This window comes from Rhamphochromis sp. 'chilingali' (assembly GCF_963969265.1).
Source record: "Rhamphochromis sp. 'chilingali' genome assembly, chromosome: 7".
Classification (NCBI taxonomy): domain Eukaryota; kingdom Metazoa; phylum Chordata; class Actinopteri; order Cichliformes; family Cichlidae; genus Rhamphochromis; species Rhamphochromis sp. 'chilingali'.
Window position 1 is genome coordinate 4,836,278 of NC_137934.1, and position 23,625 is coordinate 4,859,902.

The following is a 23,625-nucleotide window of genomic DNA, read 5'->3' on the forward strand; positions in this document are numbered from 1 at the left end:
AGTTTTAGGTGCAGAACAGGCATGTTGACAGTATTATTAATATGCTATCTGATGTAGAGGGCCTCTGTGGAACAGAAAAAAACAGATTGTACTCTATCCTTCCTCGTCCGACACACATAGCGTACAGTGCCAAGCTGTGCTGTATCACACACTTGTGGCCCCACTTCCAGTGCAGTGTTATGGACTCTGCAGCATCTCTATTTCTGGTGTTTTGAAGGTTAAGGACAATGTGGAAGGAAACTACAGAGAGGGAATACATGCACGGGAAGGAGTGGAGCATGGGAGAAAGAAATTGGGGGTGGGGTGCAGGGAGTGGTTGTACGGAGCGGCAGCGTACGAGTGGGCATTAGTGGTAAAAAGCTGTGAAAACCACCCAAGTCATCTTATTAAGAAAGAGATCCTGTGGTTGGTTTGGTTATCATGTTACTTGACTTGAAGGTCCTTCAGCAGTTTCATCGGACTGCTCATCAGTGTTGTGGAAATAATGCAGATATTGTGGTAGAAACCAAAGCAGACCTAATGTTGCAGACACTGCTCCAGGTGATCACAGATGCTGCTTCAAGTCTGTGATCATGTTTCCAGCTTATTTACCACTTGTGGCTCCTCCTCACCAAAAGTTAATGCAGGTTGTTTTCAGAGTATTGTCATTATCAATTCCTTTTCTGTACAGAGTGACTTTGCTTATATTACACTAAACTCAAAGCTAAACTACTGCTTGTATCATACCCGCTGCTGCTGCTAGTCTTTTAATGTAATAGGTTTAAAGTTGGCTGCAGATCTTATGGCACAGGGCAACCATTAAGCAGCTTAAGCCCATTGCGACCTTTGGCCTGTGTTTTGCTTACTGTTATGTACACAGAGGCACGTTTTCATACATATTTGAATGCTGTGCCGATGGGAGGAGAGACACAGCCACTGTTGAATGTATGAGAGGAGTCATTTTGCATTTTGGGAAGTAAGAGATAAAATGATGGTTTGTTTTTCTTTAATGCACCACTGCAGAGGATTTTCAAAAGGAAGACTTCAAAGAGAGCCAAATTTTCCCAAACTGCTCTGAGTAAACTAGAAATGCAGAAGAAGAATCTGAGGCAGACGCATTATACTGGATGTATGTCCTCTCTCAGAGGCAGCACCCCAGGTTGAAGCCAGCGCTGTAGCTGCAGGAGGTTCTGCCAATGAATGTTTTATTAGTGTTAATGGGATGTAATAAAGGACTAGAGTGAGCTATGAGGCTGGGTGATGAGAAAGAGAAAGTGGCAGCTACAGTCTTGTAATCTGAATCCTCTCCTCGGGTGTGCGATGTTCTGAGAAAAGTGGGTGATTGGGGAGTTGCGCTGCTTTCATTGCTTTCTTTACTTTCAGCACTTTGCTACTTCAAGAACATGTTGCACCCGTTTCAGGTGATGTTTCTCGTTTTTAACTGAGACACCAACTTGTGTGCTTTTGAGGGTGTTCACAATGGAAGTGGTGCTACAGCAGGGCATGATTGTCCTCGAAGAGGCTTTGCTGATAATCAGAAATATTTCTCTTTAAGGTGGACTCGATCTGTCCTTTTGATTTTTGCGATTGCTTATTCGAGCATCTAATGGGTAAGTGGGTACTGATTGACGGGTGCACGTGCACACATTTCTGGCCTTCTCTTCTCCAATATTCATGTGCTCCTTTATTCAGGGGCAATAGAGTGTGAGACAGTGCTGATTTTGCACCCCAGGCTTTGAAAGTGCCGTTACCTGAAACCAATTGAAGCCATCACATGATTGACAAGGAGGAAGTGAGGAGGAGAGGTGAAGGTTATAGGCTATAAACAGGAGGGATAAAAGCAATATTTTTTTTATTGGATTGAATTCTTTTACTGAAAATGGCATTGCACATAAATTTAAATCTTGCTTCTTATGTGCCTTTTTGTGACCCTGAGCATGTGAGAGTATGAATCTCATCATTTAAGAAAAATTAAATGTTACTGATATAGCATCTTTTATATTTTAAAGTAAAGCACATACAATATATCAGATGACCCTCTGGCGACAAACTTGGCGACAGTGGGAAGGAAAAAGTGCCTTTTAACAGGAAGAAACCTCTGGCAGTACCAGGGTCAGGGATCAGGATGAGCCATTAAAGATAACATAACAAGTTCCACATTGTGTCTTTTGTCCTGTCTTCCTCCCCTCACCCCCAACTAGATGGCAACTCCTCCCTAACCCTGGTTCTGCTGGAGGTTTCTTCCTGTTTAAAGGGAGTTCTTGATCTCCACTTTCACCAAGTTTTCTCATAGAGGGTCATGTGATTGTTAGGGTCTTTTCTCTTTTACAGTAGAGTCTTTACCTTACAATATAAAGGTGTGATATAAGTAAAATCGACTTGAATTAGATTGAATTAAATTTTCCGACCTCCAGTGTTTGTGTTGTTTTGTTTTCTCCAGAGGAGGAACTGAGGAAGCTGCGGGACGAGACCAGCGTGGACTCCCTGCGGCAGGAGCTCGAGAGGGAGCGAAGCAAAAGGATAGACCTGGAGCAGAAGATGAGCGATTTGCTCAAAACCAGGTGAGACGAGAAGACGGGACTGCAGAGTGAAGCACATGACGGGAAATGAGAGGACAAATGTATGAAAAGGGAAGTAATAGTTATGAAATGAAAGGAAAGGGTGACGCTGCACTTTGTAACAGTTCAGCTCAGCAGAGTTTACCACGGGGCAAGTTGGATGACGAGGGTGCCGGTGCTGCCCAAGGTTTCTGTTATAAATAGAAGCATCAACAGCTTGGTAGGCAGGAAATTCCACAAGGGGGGGGGTGTGCGTGCGTGCGTGCGTGCGTGCGTGCGTGCGTGCGTGCGTGCATGCGTGCATGCGTGCGTGCGTGTTATTAGGGAGATGGAAAAAGGGAGAGGGAGGAAAGAAAACGAAAGGAGTCACGCGCTTGTCTGAATCTCCTCGCTGTCACACAGATGCTATCCTGGTGACAGGAAAAACCCACGCCTCTTGGCATCTACTGGGATACCCTTTACACTTGCGGGTGTGCATGTCTCTCTCTCATGTACTGTGTGTGTGGAAATGTTAGCTTGAATGCCCATGAGAAATTCTGCTGGTATTCTTCAAGTGATTGCCAGCGCTGAAACATGGCCTCAGGACTATCGAAAGCAGTTTAGGAATTTGTAAGAGGTGAAGTTAATGTACTGTGACCTGCAAGTTTTCCACTGTTAATACTTTGTCAGCAATATCCAGCATGAGCATAACAGACAGCAAACATTTCTTCTTCACTGGTATATGATTGGAATAAACAGTAAAACAAAGCATTAACACATTCTGGAGAAGCCTTCTCTTTAGGGAGAAGATCAATTCTGTCTTACGCTAGAATTTCCTGTCCATTACAAAGAAATATGACTGCAATTAAAGCCTTATAGATAAAAGAGCAACAAGTTTGCCGGTGCCAGTTTGTTCTAAATGTTGTTTCATCCATTTGTAACTACCACTGCAGTGCCTGTTCAGGACGTTTTATGGAATAAGAATGGCTGTAGGGATGCACTTATTGAATGTGTGTGTTTGTAGCTGTGCAGGATGGGTGATTTGTGGGTAGGCCCTCCCTAAAGGACCAATGAGTGATTTCAGATTTGTCATTGAGATTTATTTAAGTCAGACTGATGCAGATGCCTTCAGTTTTTGCAGGATATGGATAGCTGAATTAATGTGTCTGAAATTAAAGGAGGATGTTTGCTGTACCTTATCACCCTTTTTCATTTTTGTTGGCACTGATCCTTTTGTCTCATTGTGTGAGATTTTAACAGTAACCTTACTCACTGTGATAACAGGCAGAGTGAATCTTTCTAGTCTGGCTCTGTGTATGTCTCTTTGCCTTTTGTGGTGATCTGTTCAGTGCAGCAGCTTTCAACATGCTGGCTCATGTACTTCTTAAAGTGTGAGATTGCAGTTCTGACAATACAGAAGTGAGACTGACACATGACAGATCTTTCCCTTAGTTTTTTCGTGACTATGTGTGTGTCTGTCCCTTCCCTTCAGGCTAGAGGACTCTCCACCACAACCTCCCAGAAAGCAGCAGTCGCCCTCAAACAACAGAACAGGTAAGACTCCAAGTGGACGAGAAATGGGGGGGTGAAGGTGGGCAAGTTGGAGTCTAAGGGAGAGGAAATGAGTCCTTGACGTCTTCTGAGTGTGGGAGTAAATCAAGAGGAGAGTTTGCGTGTGTGTGTGCACGTGTGCAGGGGAGGTGAAAGTGTAGGATGCGTGCAACGGAGCGCTCGATGGGAACAGAGTGGGTCGGAAGGGTTTGTGGGTTACTCTAGGACACGAGGCAGTATGTAGTGTGCGTGACAAACACACAGACACGTGCACGCAAACAGAGGGGTTTCCTGTGTGTGCTGTCAAGAGCAAGTAAGCAACACAACAAACCACATTAATGCATCGAGGCTGGTTCCTATCATTAGTCCAGATCGTCGCTGTTAAGAATGAGTCGGTTTTCAAAATATTTGCGCGAGGGACAAATGAGACAAGCTCATTAGGGCAATAACGGTCAGATTCTGATAGGGGCAGGGATAGCTCAGTAGGTAAAGTGGTCGCCCCATGATCGGAAGGTCGGCGGTTCGAATCCACTTAACGGCTACCCTGAGGTACCCCTGAGCAAGGTACCGTCCCTACACACTGCTCCCCGGGCGCCTGCTTAGTGGGCTGCCCACTGCTTCACTGAGTGAATGGGTCAAATGCAGAGAAAAACAAGTAATTTCCCCATGGGGATCAATAAAGTATCCATTATTATTATTATTATTATTATTATTATTATTATTATTATATGTGCTTTCTTTTGGTTTCAGGCTGAACAGTTACTCTCATAGGTTGACTTTCAGTGATCCAGGGATTGGTGTGTGTTTGTGTGTGTGAGATATTAGTGAAAGGGAGGGTGAGAGAGTGAGGCTAATTTTGGAAAATGGGTTATGATTGTAGATCACTTCATCTAGGGCAGACATAAGAATATGTTAGGCCGGCTTATGCAGATCCAGGTTTGGTAAAGTGAGGCGGTCAGTTAGTGGCAGCCTGTGAGGACTGCAGCACATCTCCTTCATCCACAGTTTACTGCGGTTCAGCCTGGAGTCTGTTCAGAGATTTTTAGCTCATTTTTCAGCTTTAAATAAATTATAAGATTTGTGTTAAATTGAATCTTCCTTCCTGTAGTTTGACATCAACATCTACATATATAACAAAGAGGTCCAGAGCGTGATCGTGCACCCACGCAAACGATCGCCATCATTTGAAACTTTTAAAGTTGTGTGTTTGCAGAGTCAACCTCCTGCTGCAGCAGTTACAGCACCCTAAACTTTGTAACACATTTCAGTGGTGATGTGGCTGTGATGTCACTAAAGGTCAAACTATAAAGAGCAAAAAAAGGAAAGGGAAAAAAAAAACCCCACATTACCACCATGAAGTGAAAGCGTTGCTATGTTACCCTCAGTCACATGTTAGTTTAAATGAGCTGGCACTCAGCTACCAAAGCCCTGCCGTAGATAATGTGAAAGAGAGAAATCGCGTCTGTTTGGGCCCTGGCAGTGGTGGCTTTGAAAACTGTAAATGTAACTGCTTCTAGCTGAATCGCATCATCTAGAGCAGAAAAAACAAACTGTATTCATTCTCATATGGCAATAAATGTCTGAGCAGTCAGGCTGTTAGTCACCTGTGGGTACTACCACAACAAATTAGTGTTCACTTGAAACACCACAGCAGATTAGAGCTCTAGTTTTTGCTCAGGGGCACTTCAGCATTAGCAGTTGACTGTTGTCCTTGTTTTGACTGGCAAGTATGCAGTTTATGAGGATATCAGGCCCACCAGGCTGTTTTACTGCATGCAGAGAATACTAAGGTTATAAAATCCAGGCAGTTATTTACAGTAAGTCAGCTTATCGTGTAGAAAACACGGATTCATTACACAAAGTGCAAAGTATTTTTTTTTATATATATATTTATTCACACGACAATAGCAAATTTAGCTTTTATGTAACAGCACAGGCTGCAAAGCTCTGTTGGTTCAGCTCACACCTTTCCACACAGCCATGTCCACCTGCCTGTGGTGATCCTGACTGTGTCATTTCTGTGGCTTAACCTGTAACAAGACTTAATAATGCAGAAAAAGCAGACACCATGGCCCAAAGCTCTCCCAATCACGTGCTTAGAAACACAGAAGCAGGCCTGGTGTGAGTCCTTGAATTTGCTCAGCTACCGTTTGATAATCACTGTCTGAGACCAGGCTTAAGTGGTCCAGTCTAGGTCCCACGACAGGGCAGGAGATAGGGTTGGAGTAAGAGTTATTGATAACATAAGCCCATCACATATCAGTGATTTTCTTTTAACAATGCATAATTGTTGGTGCAGGGGATTACAAAACTAAGTCGTGCTTATAGCAGCAAATCAAAGTTGATGTGTTTTCTTTAGCAGAGAAACAGCAGAAGGAAGTGTGGAGTTCACGGCTGCAGAAGTGGCTGTACGAGCGCTTCGGGGTTTACATGGAAGACTTCCGCTTCCAGCCGGAGGAAAGCACAGTGGAGGCTGAGGAACCGCTAAGTGCTAAAAGGTGGGTGAGATGTGGTCCTGAGCAGAACATAACTCCTCGGGTTGTTGAAGAAGATGTGGAATCGGAGTGCCCGGCGAGCATAAAAGCTTGTACCCTCACCCTGTAGCTGTCTCTGGTTTGATTTTGCACAGAGGAAGTGTTTTTGTTTTTTTTTTTCTCATCGTACTTATTTTCTCTCCTCCTCTGTACAGAACAGTGAGTCATTACAGACGGATGAAGGCCAAAGTGTTAACACTTCCCCTCTCACATAAAGCAGCATTTATTTTTTTTGCGTGTATGTCAGCATCTACGCGTAATCTGACCTTCACTTTCTTTTGTTTTCCATCCAGGTTGACAGAAAACATGAGGCGACTCAGTGAGTATAAGCTTTTACTTGGCATCCTCTACATAATAATGATAATAATAATAATAGTAATGATATCACTAACACACATTCATGCAATACTCTAGTTCTGTGTATTGTAGATCTAATTTTTTTTTCTCCTTTTGAACATTTCGACATGTAGTTAAATATAAAGTCCTGGAAAATTTCACAGTAAAAGCCTGATTCACAAAGATAACCAAAAGTAAAGACATTGCTGCTCTGTCTTTAGCTTTACACTCTCAGTGAATCCCTGTGTCTTTGCTGTTTCAGAGCGAGGAGCCAGACCTGTCACCAACTTCTTAAGGAACCTCTCCGCCTTATCTAATTGGCACTCCGTGTACACCTCAGCTATTGCCTTCATTGTGAGTCTTACACTTCAGACATGTGAATTAATGTTTTAACTTTGTCTAATAATCGCGCTTCGATATTCTCTAAAAGAAAACTTGAGGTTAGTTGTGATACAGGATTACCTGCCATAAACTGCTGATGGCTTCTGCACAGTTTGGGTGTCATTGACAGCTGTGCTGCTTCTGTCATCTGCCGTCTCTGTCACTTTGACACCTTGCACTACATTTTCACCACCCTGCCTTTATTTGACTGCAGTTGCGACTTTTTCCTCTTTTCTCTAAATCGAATCCACAAATAGGTGAGACTTCATAGAGGATGCAGGGCAATTGTGATGAGAGAGAGGAAATTGATGAAGTTGAATTGAATGATTTAGTCGAATTTTGAGATCAAGACTTCTTGCTTGTACTTTACAGCAGTTATTATATGTATTCAGTGTAGTTCCTTATTATCCCAACGTGATTTTTTTTTTTTTTTTTTTTAATTTTGGGACTCTAAAATCAACCAGTCTGGAAAAGGAGTCCGATGATAATTTTGGACAGCAGGTACGACCCTTTTAATAGAAAAGAGTCGTTTCTGTAGTTTTACTCTGACCTAATTGTCTTACAGCTCGTGGCCGGGAGATTAAATGAATATTAAAGTCATGTCTGCTTCACTGTGATGAGTTGCAGTGATTCTGCCAGCGACTGCAGGCCTAATCAGAGCTTCATTAATGTCCAGTCAGTGGTTATGCTAAATCATCCTCAACCCACTGATTATGGCCCTACACCATCTCAGTATCCAGACGTGATGCTGGTTTAGTGTTGACAGGTGACTCAGCGTCTTCCACTGCTGATATATCACCCAAGTATATGCGCTTCAGGCTTACAATGAGCCCCCTGATTCCTCTTTATGTCCATCTTATAATTCATTGCCGTTATTGACTGAAAGAATGTGTCCTCGCTGCTATAAAGTGCTGAATTTAATGCATATCGGTTGTTTATTAAAGAACAACAAACCACGTTAACCTGTGTATATATTGTCCTTTTTTTCCCTTTTGAATCCAGATTTACATGAATGCTGCTTGGCATGGCTGGGCCATTCCCATGTTCCTCTTCCTGGCTATCCTACGCTTGTCCTTAAATTACCTCATTGCCAGGTAAAAACTGTCATTTATTTACAAAAGCAGGATCATTTTTGCCTCAGCTGTTGCTTCACGGTTGAGCTCGATTGTTTGTAAAAGGCTACAGTCTGATTTTCAGCTTTTAGCGTGATTAATTGTGCAAAACACCCACATTAACATCAACTACTGCGGCCACAGCTGTGCTGGTAGTACACAGATGCACACCGCGGCCCTTAGTCACACAGCAAATGTTTGTTAAAACCGCCAGATTTTAAAAACATGCACACATTTGTGCATGTTTGGGGTTGTTGTAATTGTTGCTACAAAAGAGCAGTACTTGGGAGCTCTGATTGAAATCAGAGCTCCCAAGGCTGGAAAAGTCGGTCCTTTAAAGTTGATGTTTTGCATTGAAGGAATAGTTGCCTTATAACATCTGCATTATTTATACCTTCTATTTTTCAGAGGTTGGAGGATCCAGTGGAGCATTGTGCCTGAGGTCTCTGAACCCATGGTAAGATGCCTTCCTGCTGTTGTTGTTGTGCAGGTCAGAATGAAATGCATCCAGGACTGGAGATCAACGTGTGGCTTTTGTGTGTGTGTGTGTGTGTTGTTAAAGGAGCCTCCAAAGGAAGACTTGACTGTGTCTGAGAAGTTTCAGCTTGTACTTGACGTTGCACAAAAAGCACAGGTATAACGAGGTTCATCTAACGATCCAACCGCTGCTCGAAACAAGACAAACTCTTTAATGAGGTGCTTTTAAATCTCTTCCAGAACCTCTTTGGAAAGATGGCTGATGTTTTAGAGAAGATAAAGAAGTGAGTGGTTTTGTTTCAGCCTGACAATCAAGTGTGCAAGAAATGCACATAACTTATATACTGATGTGTATTCTGTCCTCCTCCTGCTGTCTGTTTCAGTCTGTTCATGTGGGTGCAGCCAGAGAGCACCCAGAAACTTTACGTCTGCCTGTGGGTGACTTTCATCACCTCCTGCGTCCTGCCGTACAAACTGCTGGGCTTTATGATTGGTGAGTGATGTTCACAAAGCATCTTTTTGATTGTGACAATACGTGAACTCAGTCACAAACAGATGCAGAACTTGTGGAGCCGTACTCCCTCAGCCTGTGTGGGGAAGCTGTGGGCTATTTGCATATAGATCTTATACATAATTACTACTTTTTAGCATCTCCCAAACCACTATGCACTCAGACTTTCTTGAAAGGTGCTCGGAGCAAACTGTTGGCATAGAAGCTGCTGTCATTTAGCCAAATTTCCATCTAGCACTTCATTTCTCCATTTAAAAGGAATGAATAACCAAAATCAATGTATGCTTAAAAGCTGCACTGGACATTTAAACAAAGTAAATATACTGACATTTATTATTTCAGATCCCATCTAAGATTTCTTCAGTGACTCATTTCAATTGGAGAAACAAAACAGACCACACATTCAGCGTGACTGGGAATGAGGGCTTTCTTTTCTGCGCAGATAGCTAACTGCATTTGGAGACAAAATTAGAGGCAAGGCTGAGATGGTTTGGACATGTGCAGAGAAGGGAGAAAGAATATATTGGACGCTGAGGATGGAGCTGCCAGGCAGGGAGATGAGAGGATGACCTCAGAGGAGGTTCATGGGTGTAGTGAAGGAGGACATGCAGAGGAGGACGGGGTGAGATGGAGGCAGATGATCTAATGGGAGCAGCTGAAAGAAGAAGACAGCTAGCTGAGCACATTGTTACATTGTGAACATGGAATGGAAAAATGTGACAGAGTGCAGAGGAAACCAGTCTGTGTTGGCACAAAGTGACATCGGCAGGCTGTATTGCACCCATCATGGGGAAAATCCCCACATAGTCTGTACATGCAGAGCCACTGCCTTCTGTAGTATGTGTGACTCTGGTTGTGGGTAATTGATACCAACAGGGAAAACAATAAGGAATGGCAGGAGCCTGGAGACCTGGCAACACACGGCAGCTGCATGACAGGCTCCAAATACAAAACAATTATAATAAAAACGTTCCCCCAAAGAGAGTCCAGCCAGTTTGTAAGCGGGCGTCAGCTGGTGGGTCAGTCATCGGAGCCCAGTTCATGTAGTGGAGAAGAAATCTGTGGTCATGTGTGCATCTGTCCCACATCAGTCTCATCGGGAGCTCTTAGGCTGGTTTTCCATCGAGTTTAACTGGAAATTGGAACCTCTACTCATGATTGGAAGCTTTTCATTATTCTGCACTTTATTCTGTAAATCTGCTGTTTTACCATGAGGAGAAAATCTGACTGGTGTATTGTTGGTTATCCAGAGCCTCCGCAGCTCAGCAGAGTCACTTTGAGCTCCAACATATAACTGGCTCAGTGTCTGTATGTGCAAGAATGGGCAAAATGCTGAAACTAGTGACGTCATCAAGGTCAGCGGCAAGGACTACTTTGGGCAGGGGGGCGTCACCTATTTGGGGCATCCCTTTGTCTGTCAGTGAGGCACATCTGTATGGAACGCCAGGACTGCCATAATGAATTAATTAAATACACCATTAAATAATTAATTAAATGTGGCAATAATTAATTAAAATTGGAATTAATTAATTAAATAAATAGTTATGACACATGTAATTAATAAATTATTGACACATTTAATTAATTATTTATGTATTTCACATTTTAATTAATTATTGACACATGTAATTAATAAATTATTGACACATTTAATTAATTATTTATGTATTTCACATTTTAATTAATTATTGACACATTTCATTAATTATTGACACATTTAATTAATTATTTAATGATATATTTATTTATTTCATTTTGGCAGTCCTGACGCCTGGCTCTCGTCATGAAATAATTTTATCTGTCAGCCTCACCCATCAAACTCAGGGGGCGGGGTTAACGCTGCCCATGCAGCTTCTCTAACATTTGATTGGTTGCCGTGCAAAGTAAGTCAAAACAGGTCGATCCTAGAAAATCGATTGCTTGTGTAGACTTGGGGCAGCCAGTTATCCCAGAATGCAGATCAAATCACAAGCAGCAATGGTGGTGGTGTAGTTTTAAAATACCCCGTTTTTCTGTCACCAGCTACACTTTTAACAGTGTTTTAGCCGCGAATGTCGCGACGTATGTCTGGTCAGGTTGTCAACATAGAACATGTTTGCAAAAGTGCTCAGATGTTTTCAGAGATTTCACTAGCTCTGCTAACAGTTAGCATGCAGAGCGCACCGAGGGGGTTACGTTAACCGGTTTGTTTACATATTCCACTCTCCGTGTTCCACATGTTGCATTCGCAGATTCTCATTTTCACCGAACGATCGTCTCTTTCCGCCTGGTCTTGTGTCTCTGTGCTTCTGTAACATAAAGAACGAGCTGACATTTTTCTCACGAAACCAGCGATCAGCTCAGCAGACCCTCAGTTTACCTGCATGCATCCTCCTCCTCATCTGTCAGCTGTTTAACACCTGCTGCTAATTCAAGAAACACGCCTAGTTACCTGGTGATAGTCACAGTTTAACTGGGCAGCCGGTGCTCGATATAACGCAATGTCAGCGCATTTTTCTGCACAAGATAAGTAAATATAGTGTTTTCCCCGAGCGCAGAGCTGCTGGAGCTCGTTTCCTTACAGAGCACTTTATAGGCGAACAGCTTTATCAGCGGCTGATGTCCAATCACCGGCACACAGCTTTCAAACCTCAGCTGAGTTTTAGCTCTCAGTGGTTAAACGCTGGACTTCATTCACTCAGGTTCTGTCTGTCGGGTCACGTTTACTTCGCTGTTTTATTTACAACTGAGCAAATCGGTTTGGCTGAGGTTAAAGTTACGTTTCATAACTGCATAGTTTCACAGACGTTTAATGGTTCACTGGCACATGTGTTAGACTGAACTATCATCTAAATATCATCTGTTTTTTAATAGTTATTCAACTGTATTCTAAGCACCAGCTGTCTGTTAGAATGTGATTTTTTTTCTCTCTCTGTTGGCAGAGGTATAAAAATGCGCAGGAAAATCTGACATGCATGGCGAACTTCACCGACGATATTTAGGGAGGAATAAACACACATCAAACATAAATGAACCATTTGTCTGTCTCCATAATTGAGAGAATTTTCTCTTCTTATGTCAACACTCTCTCTCTTTTTTTTTGCTTTTTTTTTTTTGCTTTTTCGGTCATGTTATGTTTACCTGTCAAAGGCTTGTTACAAACTATGAAACACATTGTGCAGACTTCTGGATGTTAGAAGAAAACTAATACTGCTCATGAATGAGACTAAAGGCAGGAAGGTGTCCTTTAAAACTAAACATGTTAATAGGACCTCCCTGTTTATATCATAGTTTATGATATAGCACGTGTATTTCAGTAATAGCCTGCTGAGGCCACTATACGTGCTGGCCTCATATCAAATGTGAAGGCAGACTGAGTCTATGTTTGACGTTTTTTATATCTAATCTTCCTTTTCAAACATTTAAACAGCAGCGAGTCTGCAGCTGAGGGAATACAAATTCAAATTGTCGGAACAGGTTTGCTCCTTTCTTGGATTCATTTGGTGATTTATTAAATGTATAACTGTTATTCTAATCTGCTGCTGAGTCTCTTACACTTTTCTTTATGCTGTATATTTTCACGTCTCTGGAATAGTTGGCAGTTAGATAGTCAGCTGGGAAACTTTGTGTTAACTCATGGAGCTGAGGATATCGTGGATATGCTGACCTCGCTGCGTGGTGTACAGAGCGAGGTCAGCATGATTAATATTCACAATAAAAATATTAGCCGAACATCATGAAGTCTGTATGTGTTTCATAGTGTCGAACAACCTTTGTACAGTTAAAGCCAGCAGTTACTACATGACGGAAACACCAACGTTATCTCTTTTATGTGTTTATACACAGGTCACGCTGATTACTGAACAAAAACCCAAAGATCAGATGTTAAACAGATTTATTTGCTCTCTCTCCTCCTTAAACATGTTTTTAATGTTAGTTATAATTCAGAATTGGCGACTGAAACACGTAGGACACATAAGAACATCAGGAAATAAAACACCGATAAATATAACCTCAGTAAAAGAAGTCAGCGGGGGTTACTACAGCTGTGTACCGGGGCCTGCGCTTTGTCGGTGGGATTGCTTGCGAGGCGAGCGGGTCTATCCCACGCTTTGCCGTGAGACTGGGCAGACATCTCCGAAATCATCGAAACACTTTTGCAAAGAGGCTGTATCTTGACAAACCGACCAGACACATGAAGATTAAACCACTACATTCTCGGCTAAAAAAATATTAAAACGGTATTTGGTAACACACAAACAGGGTTTTTCAAAGCTCAGTTCTGTTAGCTTCCACATGCCGGTTGTTGTGTGCTAGAAACAATGGCCACCAGGCCAAAGCAATGGTTTTGACTCGATCAGCGTTAACCCCGCCCCCTGAGTTTGATGGGTGAGGCTGACAGATAAAATTATTTCATGATGAGAGCCAGGCGTCAGGACTGCCAAAATGAAATAAATAAATATATCATTAAATAATTAATTAAATGTGTCAATAATTAATGAAATGTGTCAATAATTAATTAAAATGTGAAATACATAAATAATTAATTAAATGTGTCAATAATTAATTAATTAAATGTGTCAATAATTAATTAAAATGTGAAATACATAAATAATTAATTAAATGTGTCAATAATTAATTAATTGCATGTGTCATAACTATTTATTTAATTAATTAATTCCAATTTTAATTAATTATTGCCACATTTAATTAATTATTTAATGGTGTATTTAATTAATTCATTATGGCAGTCCTGGCGTTCCATACATCTGAGGGGTTATTTTCACTAAACGGTGTTGCTTTGCATCATTTAACCTCTTTTATTTTATATTTTTTTTTAAGAATTAATGTGTCTGTGATTACTCTTTGCAGGCGTGTACGCCGGCATCAAGTTCTTCATCATAGACTTCCTGTTTAAGAGTTGCCCGAAGCTCCGCGACAAGTATGACACGCCTTATATCGTGTGGAACAGCCTTCCCACCGACCCCCAGCTCAAAGAGAGGACAAACGCCACGGTGTCGAGACGGGTAAGGCGAACAGACCCCAACACCAACCCACACGCGTTTTCTACCACCAACACTGCTTCCTGTCTCAGGTTCTTGATTTTTTTTTTTTTTTTAATTAAAATCTTAAATAAGAAAATATTTCCTCCTTTAGCCCATCACAATTTCAAACTTAAAGACCTGAGTTGTTAACAGGTTTATACCACAGAGGCTTTCAGTTGCATTGCAAAACTTCTCCCAGGCTAGAAGTTTGAGTGAATTCACATTATTTGCAGATTAATATATAAGCAATCATCTCAAACACACACACAAGAAGAAAGGCACATATACCACCTCCATGTGGGTGTGGATCATCCATCAGCAGCAGGTCGGGTCCAGTCTTTCATGTTGTCAGCAGTCCACCCACTATAGCCCACCTCCCACTGACTCCCTTTGTGGTGGATAAAAATAGATCAATAAAGTATCAAAACTATGGCGCTGGCAGCCTTAGCCCAATTTCCCTCGGGATGAATAAAGTATGATCAATCAATCAATCAGTATATCACCCCTCCTGTCAATAATGCAATACAATTGAGCCCGTGATTGTTCTGTGTGGGTACCACAAAGTTCCTCTCTTACATGAATGTCTGAGTGTGTGTTTGCTGTGGCCGCAGTCACAGGTCTGCTCTGTCGTTTCTCTCTCTCAGCTCTCTGGCACTGAGAAGGTAGGGCCTCTGGTGTGTCTACTCTACTGTGCTTGTGTGTGCTGCCAGTTCACCACAATGCGTGTGTGTGTGTGTGTGTGTGTGTGTGTGTGTGTGTGTGTGTGAGTGATGTGTGACACACCTAGTGAGTGGCTGTTAGTAATTTGTGAATGCAGTGGATCAAAATGTCAACAAAACGGTCTGCGATTTTCCTTTTTGCTCTGACACTGCGGTGTTTTTATTCTCTTTTGTTTGAATGATCTTTAAGAGCCTGCACCCCGTGACATTTTGGATCCACGAACATAGATGCTTGTGAGAATTGGCAGTGTGTTTACTGAGTAGGCACGTAGAGAAGATTTGACGAGTGTAGTTTCATGTTAGCACATTAATATCGTCCTGTTCCCCTTAAATACACCATAACTGCTGTTAGATCATTAGATTAAAACTCTTTATGTAAAGAGGCCTGCATAAAAATGAACCGAACAGTTGATATTACCATCGAGGTGGTGGCCACAGGCCACTGCTCTCTCCTTCTCCCTCTGACTGATTTTTCTCTAGTTTTACTTTTTTCTCATTGTTCTTGTCACTGCTGTTAGCATGAGATGGACTCGCAGAACAGGCTGTCCATCTCCTTCAGGGTGATGCATCCACGTGTTGTCACAAGAAGGTTTGCTGTCTCCCAGCATAGGAGTGTGGAGGAGGTACTAGGAGCTGGGCCCATTGCAAGAGTAAAGCTGGACAGGGCCATAGATGGGCATCAACCCAGCAGCAGCACCAGTATCTGTTCCTCTGTGTGAGGAGGAACAGGAGGAGTACTGCCAGAGCTCTACAGAATGGCCTCCAGCAAGCTAATCATGTGATAGAATCAGACTGCAAGAGGGTGTTATAAAGTCCTGGTGTTTTTAATTTGACCTGCGCTCACAGCACCATGCAGCTCACGCATTTGCTCGTTGGCTTTTGGGTTTTTTTTTTTGTTTTCTTTTTTTTAAGCTTCAGGACCGTGAGGACTTCATGCCACCTCTTGGAGTCTGATTCTGTTAGTTTGATCAGAAACATGCACAGGAAACCTGCTGCAGGTCATTCTGCAGAGCTTTGGTACAGAAAAGCAGATGTGCTGCTAAACTTATGTAATGCCCGCCTCCTGGTTTCTCCCCCTTTTTCCCGTTGGCACTCGTGGATTTGATGTGTCGTCCTTGAGGAGCTGGACTAGCTCTATAACCTGAGTGGGCTGCAGGTGCAATATCTGCTACCAGCAGTGATGAGGACGCCATCAAAAAGTAGAAGTGGCGTAAAATCAATCAAGAGGCGTGATGGCCCGTTTATGCTCGCCAGTTTTTTCCCACATGACAAAAGTGGAGTCTTTTTGCGCCACCACAGGTTTAAGAAACAATTGTGTAACTCTTTCAGTTTTAATGACACATCAACACAGAAGCTCAAAGATTCACAGATTATATATGAGGAGATGTTGAAACAGTATAGGAAGATCAGACTTTCTGGAAAAAATTTTAGACTTCTGCTCCTGTACTGTACCAGCGCTGATGTGGAGGCTTTTCCTGATCATTCAGGAGAGTACTGCAGCGTATATTCACACCCTCAGTGCTGGTATAAATGCTACCAAGCCGTGATGACCTTGCTGTTTGGTTGCAAATTGTGTGGTGAGCGTAAATGGGTGATAAGGAGCGAGCCGGTGTGGCCACCTCCTGCAGAATGACTCCTTTTTGTGGTGTTGCCTCTTCAGTGCACCTGCAGCTGCTTTCATTTGCACCGACGCAGCTGAAATGGTAATGGAGTCACAATGGTTTATGCTTGCTAACTGGAGAGATCAGTAACCCTGAAGTTTATCTGACTTTGTCTTGTGACAACCAACGCTGGTGTAAGTAAAACTGTAAAACTGCAGTGGACACGAATGTTTTTGGTAAACGCGTGTTGTAGGTAATTTATGGATGCTGACTTGAATGATGGCCTCACTCTTTGCTTTGCACGTCACTCCTGAGCCTGCTGTGAAGAAAGCGCACATGATGCAACCTCAAAAGTTGGGGAGCTGTTTGAAGTTCGGCCACTTGTCTCTAAAGCTGCGGGATACTGTAGTTCACACAGATTTATAAAACCTCATCCGCTGAGTTTAATGTGACTCTTTCTCTCTGTCCTCCTTTTATGTTCTCACTTTTTTCCCCTCTTTTTTTTTTTTTTTTTTTTTTCCTTCCCTCCATCCTCCTTCCCCTCTTCCCTACTACTCTCTCCAGGTCCAGCCGGTGGTTTCTCGTGGAAGCCTCGCCAACGTCCCGTGTGGGGGGAGCAGAGAGGAGGACAGCGGTCGCTCTCACAGCACCAAGAAGGGAGCTTTCCACGAGATTTTCAACTTGCCAGAGTCAGAGCGCCCTCTGCCGGGTAAGAGCAAGTACTACAGTTTTTTATTTATTTAATTTTTTCCTTTGGCACCCATTTTTATTTCTGTACATCCAACTTAGAAATGTCCTAAAGCTGGAATCATGTGTTTTCTGTGAATAACGCTCCTTCATCATCTTGTATGCTGTTTGTTCACAGTCTGTGAAAATGGCTGGAGGTGTTGCCTGATAAACCGAGACAGGAAGATGCCCACAGACTACATCAGGAACGGGATGCTTTACGTCACGGAGAAGTAAGTGGAACATCTTTGTCTCAGGGGAGAGCTCTATCGCATCAAATCTCTGAGCGGAGGAGAGAAGCAGCACTTCCATTTACAGGTGGAGCAGACGAGAGGAACGAAGATTCATTAGTCCAGAGGAGATGTAGTTTTAAGTTGCGCTGAGCCTCATCTCTCCTCCTCTCTGTGTAGCTCTGTGCAGGGTAGCCTTCCTCCTGAGAACACTCGACTCAAGACTTTATTACACGTCTGTTCAGTTTGGATGGTTTTTTGGTGTCTCTGTTTCCCTCCTTTCACAAAGCTCTCTGTCTCTCTCAGTTACCTGTGCTTTGAGAGCTCCAGCTCCAGATCGAGCTCCTCAAAGAAGCATAAAGTCATCAAGTTGGTGGACATCACTGACATACAAAAGGTAATGACTCAGTAATACGCATAAGGAATGTCTCGAGGCCAGCAGCCTCTCTAAAACTGGATAATTACTTACTTTAAATATTAATAATGAAACGAATGTAATTCTATTCTGGTGTGTGTGTTTAAAGCAGATATTTCTGGTTTTCTCCTCCACAGTACAAAGTGTTGTCAGTCCTACCAGGAAGTGGGATGGGCATTTCAATAGCCACTCCTTCCACTCAGAAGGTACAGACTTTGTATATTTATTATTATGTTTGCAGTCGTGATTTCATTTGCTTCAGCTGAAGCTCAGTCCAACATCTTAATAATTATCTGCTATAGATGTTGTGTTTTTGTCCTTTCAGTCAGTTTCAGACAAGTCGGCAGTAATTCTCCAGTATTGCATGTGACAAATCGAAATTCACAAATGTGAGCTGCTGTGGGTTTCTGTGGGCGTTTCATTAAGATTTGATTTACGAGCCGATTAGTTGGCCATCAAGGATGTTACCGGGTAGCTAGGTGACAGAGCTGTAGCATCAATAATTTTCCTACTGAGGAAGTAGAGAAAGAGGTTGGTGAGATTATTGGGAACAGTCATGTCTATAACTTCTGTTCCCTTTCAGTCGATTCACTCGGTACAGCACACGTAGTATTAGATATCACTGCTCCACAGTACTGAGTGAACCGACTGAAAGGGAAGAGCAAAGATTGTAGGTACTGTACAGTGTTTACCACCACATGAACATAGGTATACGCCGATCAGGCATAACATTATCAACACTTATTATCTCTGCATTGTGGCGCCTGTTAGTGGATGCTAATTATTAGTGAGAAAGTGTCCTCAAAGTTGATGTTAAAAAAAATGGGTCACATTGTGATGGCTAGACGACTGGGTCGGAACATTTCCAGAACTGCAGTTCTTGTGGGCTGGTCCAAAGAAGGAATGGTGGTGAACCAGCAACGAGGTCATGGATGCACGTGAGGAGTGAAGACTGGCCCGCGTCGTCCGATCCAACAGACGAGCTTATGTAACTCAAGCTGCACAAAACGTTCTGGTTCTGATAGAAAGGGCTCAGAATACAGAACATTGCAGTTTGCTGCAAATCGAGCTGAATAGCTGCAGACCAGCCAGGTGTCCGTGCTGACCTCTGTCCACCACTGAAAGCGCTACCACTGGCATCAGAACAAGACCACGGAGCAATGGAAGAAGGTGACCTGGTCTGATGAATGTTACATCACATGGATGACCTGGCACCAGGATGCACAATGGGGCAAAAGCAAGCCTACAGAAGCAGTGTGATGTTTTGGGCAATGAAATGTTGGGAAACCAGCATATCCAGGTCATCCAACAGTCTAAAGCAGGGGTGCCCAATCCCGGTCCTCGAGAGCTACCGTCCTGCAGCTTTTAGATGCATCCTTGTTCCCACACACCCGAATCAAATGAATGGCTTGTTATCAGGCCTTTGCCAAACATGATGGCATGCTGAAGAGGTAATCAAACCATTTGATTCAGCTGTGTTGGAGTAGGGATGCATCTAAAAGCTGCAGGATAGTAGCTCTCGAGGACTGGGATTGGACAGCCCTGGTTTAAAGCATTGTTGCAGACCATGTATGCTGTTATGAAAACGGTGCTCCCTGATGGCTGTGGTCTCTTTCAGCGGGATAATGCTCCCGCAGCAAAGCAAAAACGGTTCAGGGATGGTTTGGGGAGCACAAGAACATGTTTAACACTCAGATTTCCTCAGATCTCAATCCCGTCGAGCATCTGCGGGATATGCTGGACGCGCTGGAGGCCCCACCTCACAACATACAGGACTTCAGGGGTCTAGTGGAGTCCATGCCTCGTTGAGTCAGGGTTGTTTTGTCAGCAAAAGGTTTTACTAACACAATATTATTCAGCTGGTCATAATGTTATCTCTAATCAGTTTGTATTTAGATCATCTAAAGGTTGGACTTTGGTGCCCCCAAGTGGAAACTCGCTGTAATTTTTTATGTGCAACTGTTCATTTGTTTATGGTGTAAAATTTCCCTTTATTGGTTGGGATGACAGCGGTTATTACTGTTGTTGTTATTATAATTTTTGTTATTATCAGCTTCTGTTTGAGACTCTTGTTGCTGTCTGTACTCATGATGTGCTAAATTTTTCCAGATAAATTGCTACACTCATTTCCTTTTAAGCCAACTTCCCCCTGATTGGTTGGTTGGCTCTCACATAGAGATAATTTGAACATGTGGGTGGGGCTTCTGTGCTTACAGAGTGTAGGGGGGGGGGGTCTCTCGATGATATCATATAGAGCCAAGAGTAGAAAGAAACCCTCCTAAACAGAATGTGTACAGAAGTTTGAACCCTCAGGTTTTGCTCGCAGGGATTACTTGCACATATGCCGGCCCAAGGCGGGGGCCACGCCAATAAGCTAAACTCAATTTTCTTCTATTAATTTTATTACTTTATAAACATATCGGTGCTTTGCCCTTGGGAAAATTAACTGCCCACCACTGCACTGACCTCAGTGTTTAAAACCATGCCTGTGTTTGGTATCAGTAGCCCAGTAGCCATCATCATAACTTAATAATCCCACTTTAATCTTAATAATCTTTTATAATAACTCTATTATCAGGGAAAATATACTCTGATACCATCACAGGGCATGCAACAGTGTGACTGCTGCGTGCTGCTGAGAATGATGCTTTCCTCCATGTTCCAGCTTTACTGAAGAGGTTTTTTATTCCAGTTTAGTTATGTTTGTTGTTGTTTTTTGCCTAGTGCTGCTTTAACTTGGCAGCAGGTTCTATTTTATTTATTTATTTTTACCACAGTAGAAGCACACTAACAGCCAAGGATCTCTGTCTCCTCCAGCCATTGGTGTTTGGTGCCATGATCCACAGGGACGAGGCTTTCGAGGCCATCTTCACCCAGTACATGAAGATCGTGACCAGCAAACCGCCGGCCAGCGCCGAGCTCTAAAGAGCCTTCAGCACTCCTCCGCCGGGGCTGAAGTCTGATGCAGAGAACCTCCCGAGTCTCAGCCGAACTGGATGACATTCTCTAACGCCGCACTCTTCGACCGTGTGTGTGAGCTGCCTCCTCCTCTTCCTCATCATCATAGTCGATGATCTCGGCCCAGTTGGTGGATTTTTCTGCTTAGGCCACGTTAGAGGGAATATGTGGGTGTAGCTGGTGTTTAGTCACATGACGCTTTTCCTGTGGGTGATTATGGACAAAATTTGCTAAGAGAGGAGGATGATCAGTGTGGTTTTATCAATCATCAGGAGGCTGGCCTCCTCTCCCACCTGCTGACCACTTGACTTAGCTGGCTGTGTGTGTGTGTGTTAATTTGCATCTTAAGTGACTCTGATGTTCTCTACTGTGGTAGGAAGACTTCATACAGCTCTCATCAACCTGGATGTATTTAAAAACAAACAGTTCAAACTGCCACATGTGTAAAAACGAGCTTTTCCAAATCACTGCAAAAACAAATATTCAGACAGGCTGAGCGGTGCTTCGCCTCATCCATGGCTGTATTTTAATTTAATTTTTTTTAAATAAAGTGTATTATTAGCTGTGATGACTGCTGACACGGGAGCCTTCCTTAGTTTACACCACCGCTGGCTTGGTCTCTCTTGTCTTGACGAAGCAAAAACGTCCACTGCTGCGTTCGGCATCCGTGTTTGTGAAACAGTGCAGTGACGTTTTCATGTTAAATGCCTTTATTTTGAAAAATGTCTTTTGGTCTTTGTAACAGATCCTTTTTTTATTTTCTCGACAAGAGCACAACACCGCCTGCTGTTTAAACTCTCGACACATGGAGACCATTTATTTGTCCCGTCTCTGCTGTTCTCCCTGCACTTTATTAAAAACTGGAAATGCTGACGTGTGTGTGTGTGTGTGTGTGTGTGTGTGTGGCAGGCAGCGCACGGATGTTATATGTTGGTCAGTGTTAGAAACCACTGCAGTCTCATTATTACAGCCTTCCTCTCCTCGACTCGAGGCCATGTTCAGCTGGTCTCTCAGCAGAAAGAACAGTCTGAGCGCTTTGTATTAACGGCAGATTGATGTCTGCACGCTGCACCAGACAACCATCAAACTGGCTGTGAAAGCAGGAGTAGAAGATACTCTAACTGGCACATTTCTCCACACAAAGGCCCGTAAAGGCCTTTCAGCTCACTGTATCCTAAACCTTCTGAAGTCTCCTTCTGATTGGGTGACTCTACTTGTATAAGTTCTCAGCTCTTTGAGTTCAGGCTGTATAGACATGCCTGTTTCTCTTCTTTCTGCAAACACCACAGTGAGTGCTCTTCCATGTGTTCCTCTTCATCTAAATGTGAGCTGATGTTTGTTTTTTGTTTTGTTTTTTTAAAAGTGTGTACATGGATAAAGGTCTTGCTTTATTTCCAGACGCTGTTCCCGGGAGCGAAGCGGGTCTTTGCCCCTCTGCGTTTATATGTAGAAGTGTATAATGCCAAACTACATCAGACACTTTAAGGTGTTTTGTGAGGCGGAGATAAAGGGCTGGAGGTCAGTTTCTCTTTAGCTCTTTGTATTTGAGATGACGGAGTAGGTGCTCCACACTCCTAGCTAAAATCTTACAAAAACACTGTTGAAAGGGAGACCTTGACATTTTTCCCCGATATGTCACCGATCCTCAAGTAAAACCAGACTGCCCTTCAGGAACTGCCGTCAAGACTTGAAATGTCAAGGCTTCTCTTAAAGTCGATACGAGTCCTCTCGTCATCGCCGTTGTTTAGAGTCAGGCGGACTGGAGATGAAGTTGCCAGAGGTGCGATGGACCAGTTCAAACAGCTGCGTTTGATGATTATCTTAGTTAAAGCTAATGAAGGATGGATATTTTTCTTTGACATTTTCTTTTGTATGATTATAGTTTTGTTTTTGGTTTTTCGAGCCTGTTGCTAACAGGCTGCCTTTCCCAGACATGGATTTCTATTTTTATTGAGGAATAAATTCGATCCATGACCGGGGTGGGGAATACCTGTCGGATATCTGAGCAGGTGGAATCAGTAGTTAATGCTGTCTCACTGTGTGACTGGCTGGCTTGTTGTAGTCTTAAAGCTGTTACCTGAAGCCTTTTTTCTAATCTGTTAACTGTGGCAGGCAGCTCTCAGCGGGGACTGCGAGACCCCGACGGGGCTGCACTCAGATAAAGCACAGAATGTATCACGTTCTAAATGTCTAACATTATTATTTTCTTTTGCCAAATATTTGATTTTGCAGTCTGCAATATTCTGCCTACGCTCATGTTTACAGAAGGTTGTACAAAATGTATTTCTTTTTTTCTCCTTTTTTTAAACAACCCCAGTTTGAATTCCTTTACCTCGGGAGTTATGAAAACTGGACTGCTCTTGTTCTGGAATTGATGTTTCATCAGCTCGGCACCACTCTCATGACTATCTCTGCTCAGCAACAGGATCAAACTCCAACCTTAGCAACACAAGCAGCTTTTTAACCCTCATACAGCATGTAAGCGTCCATATCCAGCATTGCAGTGATTGGTTTTTAGTGTAGTGGAAGCTGCC

General features: G+C 42.9%; 1 protein-coding gene across 7 annotated transcripts in view; it reads left to right on the forward strand.

Moving 5' to 3' along the window:
* gramd4a (GRAM domain containing 4a) overlaps positions 1-21,365 on the forward strand; it is a 54,252-nt gene extending 32,887 nt beyond the window's left edge. For 5 of the 7 annotated variants that reach the window (XM_080887104.1, XM_080887105.1, XM_080887102.1 and 2 more), the window contains 16 exons: positions 2,420-2,540; positions 4,009-4,070; positions 6,427-6,565; positions 6,895-6,920; positions 7,200-7,291; positions 8,321-8,412; positions 8,839-8,887; positions 8,993-9,064; positions 9,148-9,191; positions 9,291-9,400; positions 14,270-14,424; positions 17,327-17,471; positions 17,628-17,721; positions 18,025-18,115; positions 18,271-18,339; positions 20,951-21,365. In XM_080887104.1, the coding sequence (XP_080743230.1) occupies positions 2,420-2,540; positions 4,009-4,070; positions 6,427-6,565; positions 6,895-6,920; positions 7,200-7,291; positions 8,321-8,412; positions 8,839-8,887; positions 8,993-9,064; positions 9,148-9,191; positions 9,291-9,400; positions 14,270-14,424; positions 17,327-17,471; positions 17,628-17,721; positions 18,025-18,115; positions 18,271-18,339; positions 20,951-21,058 (1,469 nt within the window). In that variant the 3' untranslated portion in view covers positions 21,059-21,365. The remainder of the gene's footprint in view (positions 1-2,419; positions 2,541-4,008; positions 4,071-6,426; positions 6,566-6,894; positions 6,921-7,199; positions 7,292-8,320; positions 8,413-8,838; positions 8,888-8,992; positions 9,065-9,147; positions 9,192-9,290; positions 9,401-14,269; positions 14,425-17,326; positions 17,472-17,627; positions 17,722-18,024; positions 18,116-18,270; positions 18,340-20,950) is intronic. The other 2 variants (XM_080887103.1, XM_080887107.1) reach the window with 1 other exon arrangement.
* The last annotated feature ends 2,260 nt before the right edge of the window (positions 21,366-23,625 follow it).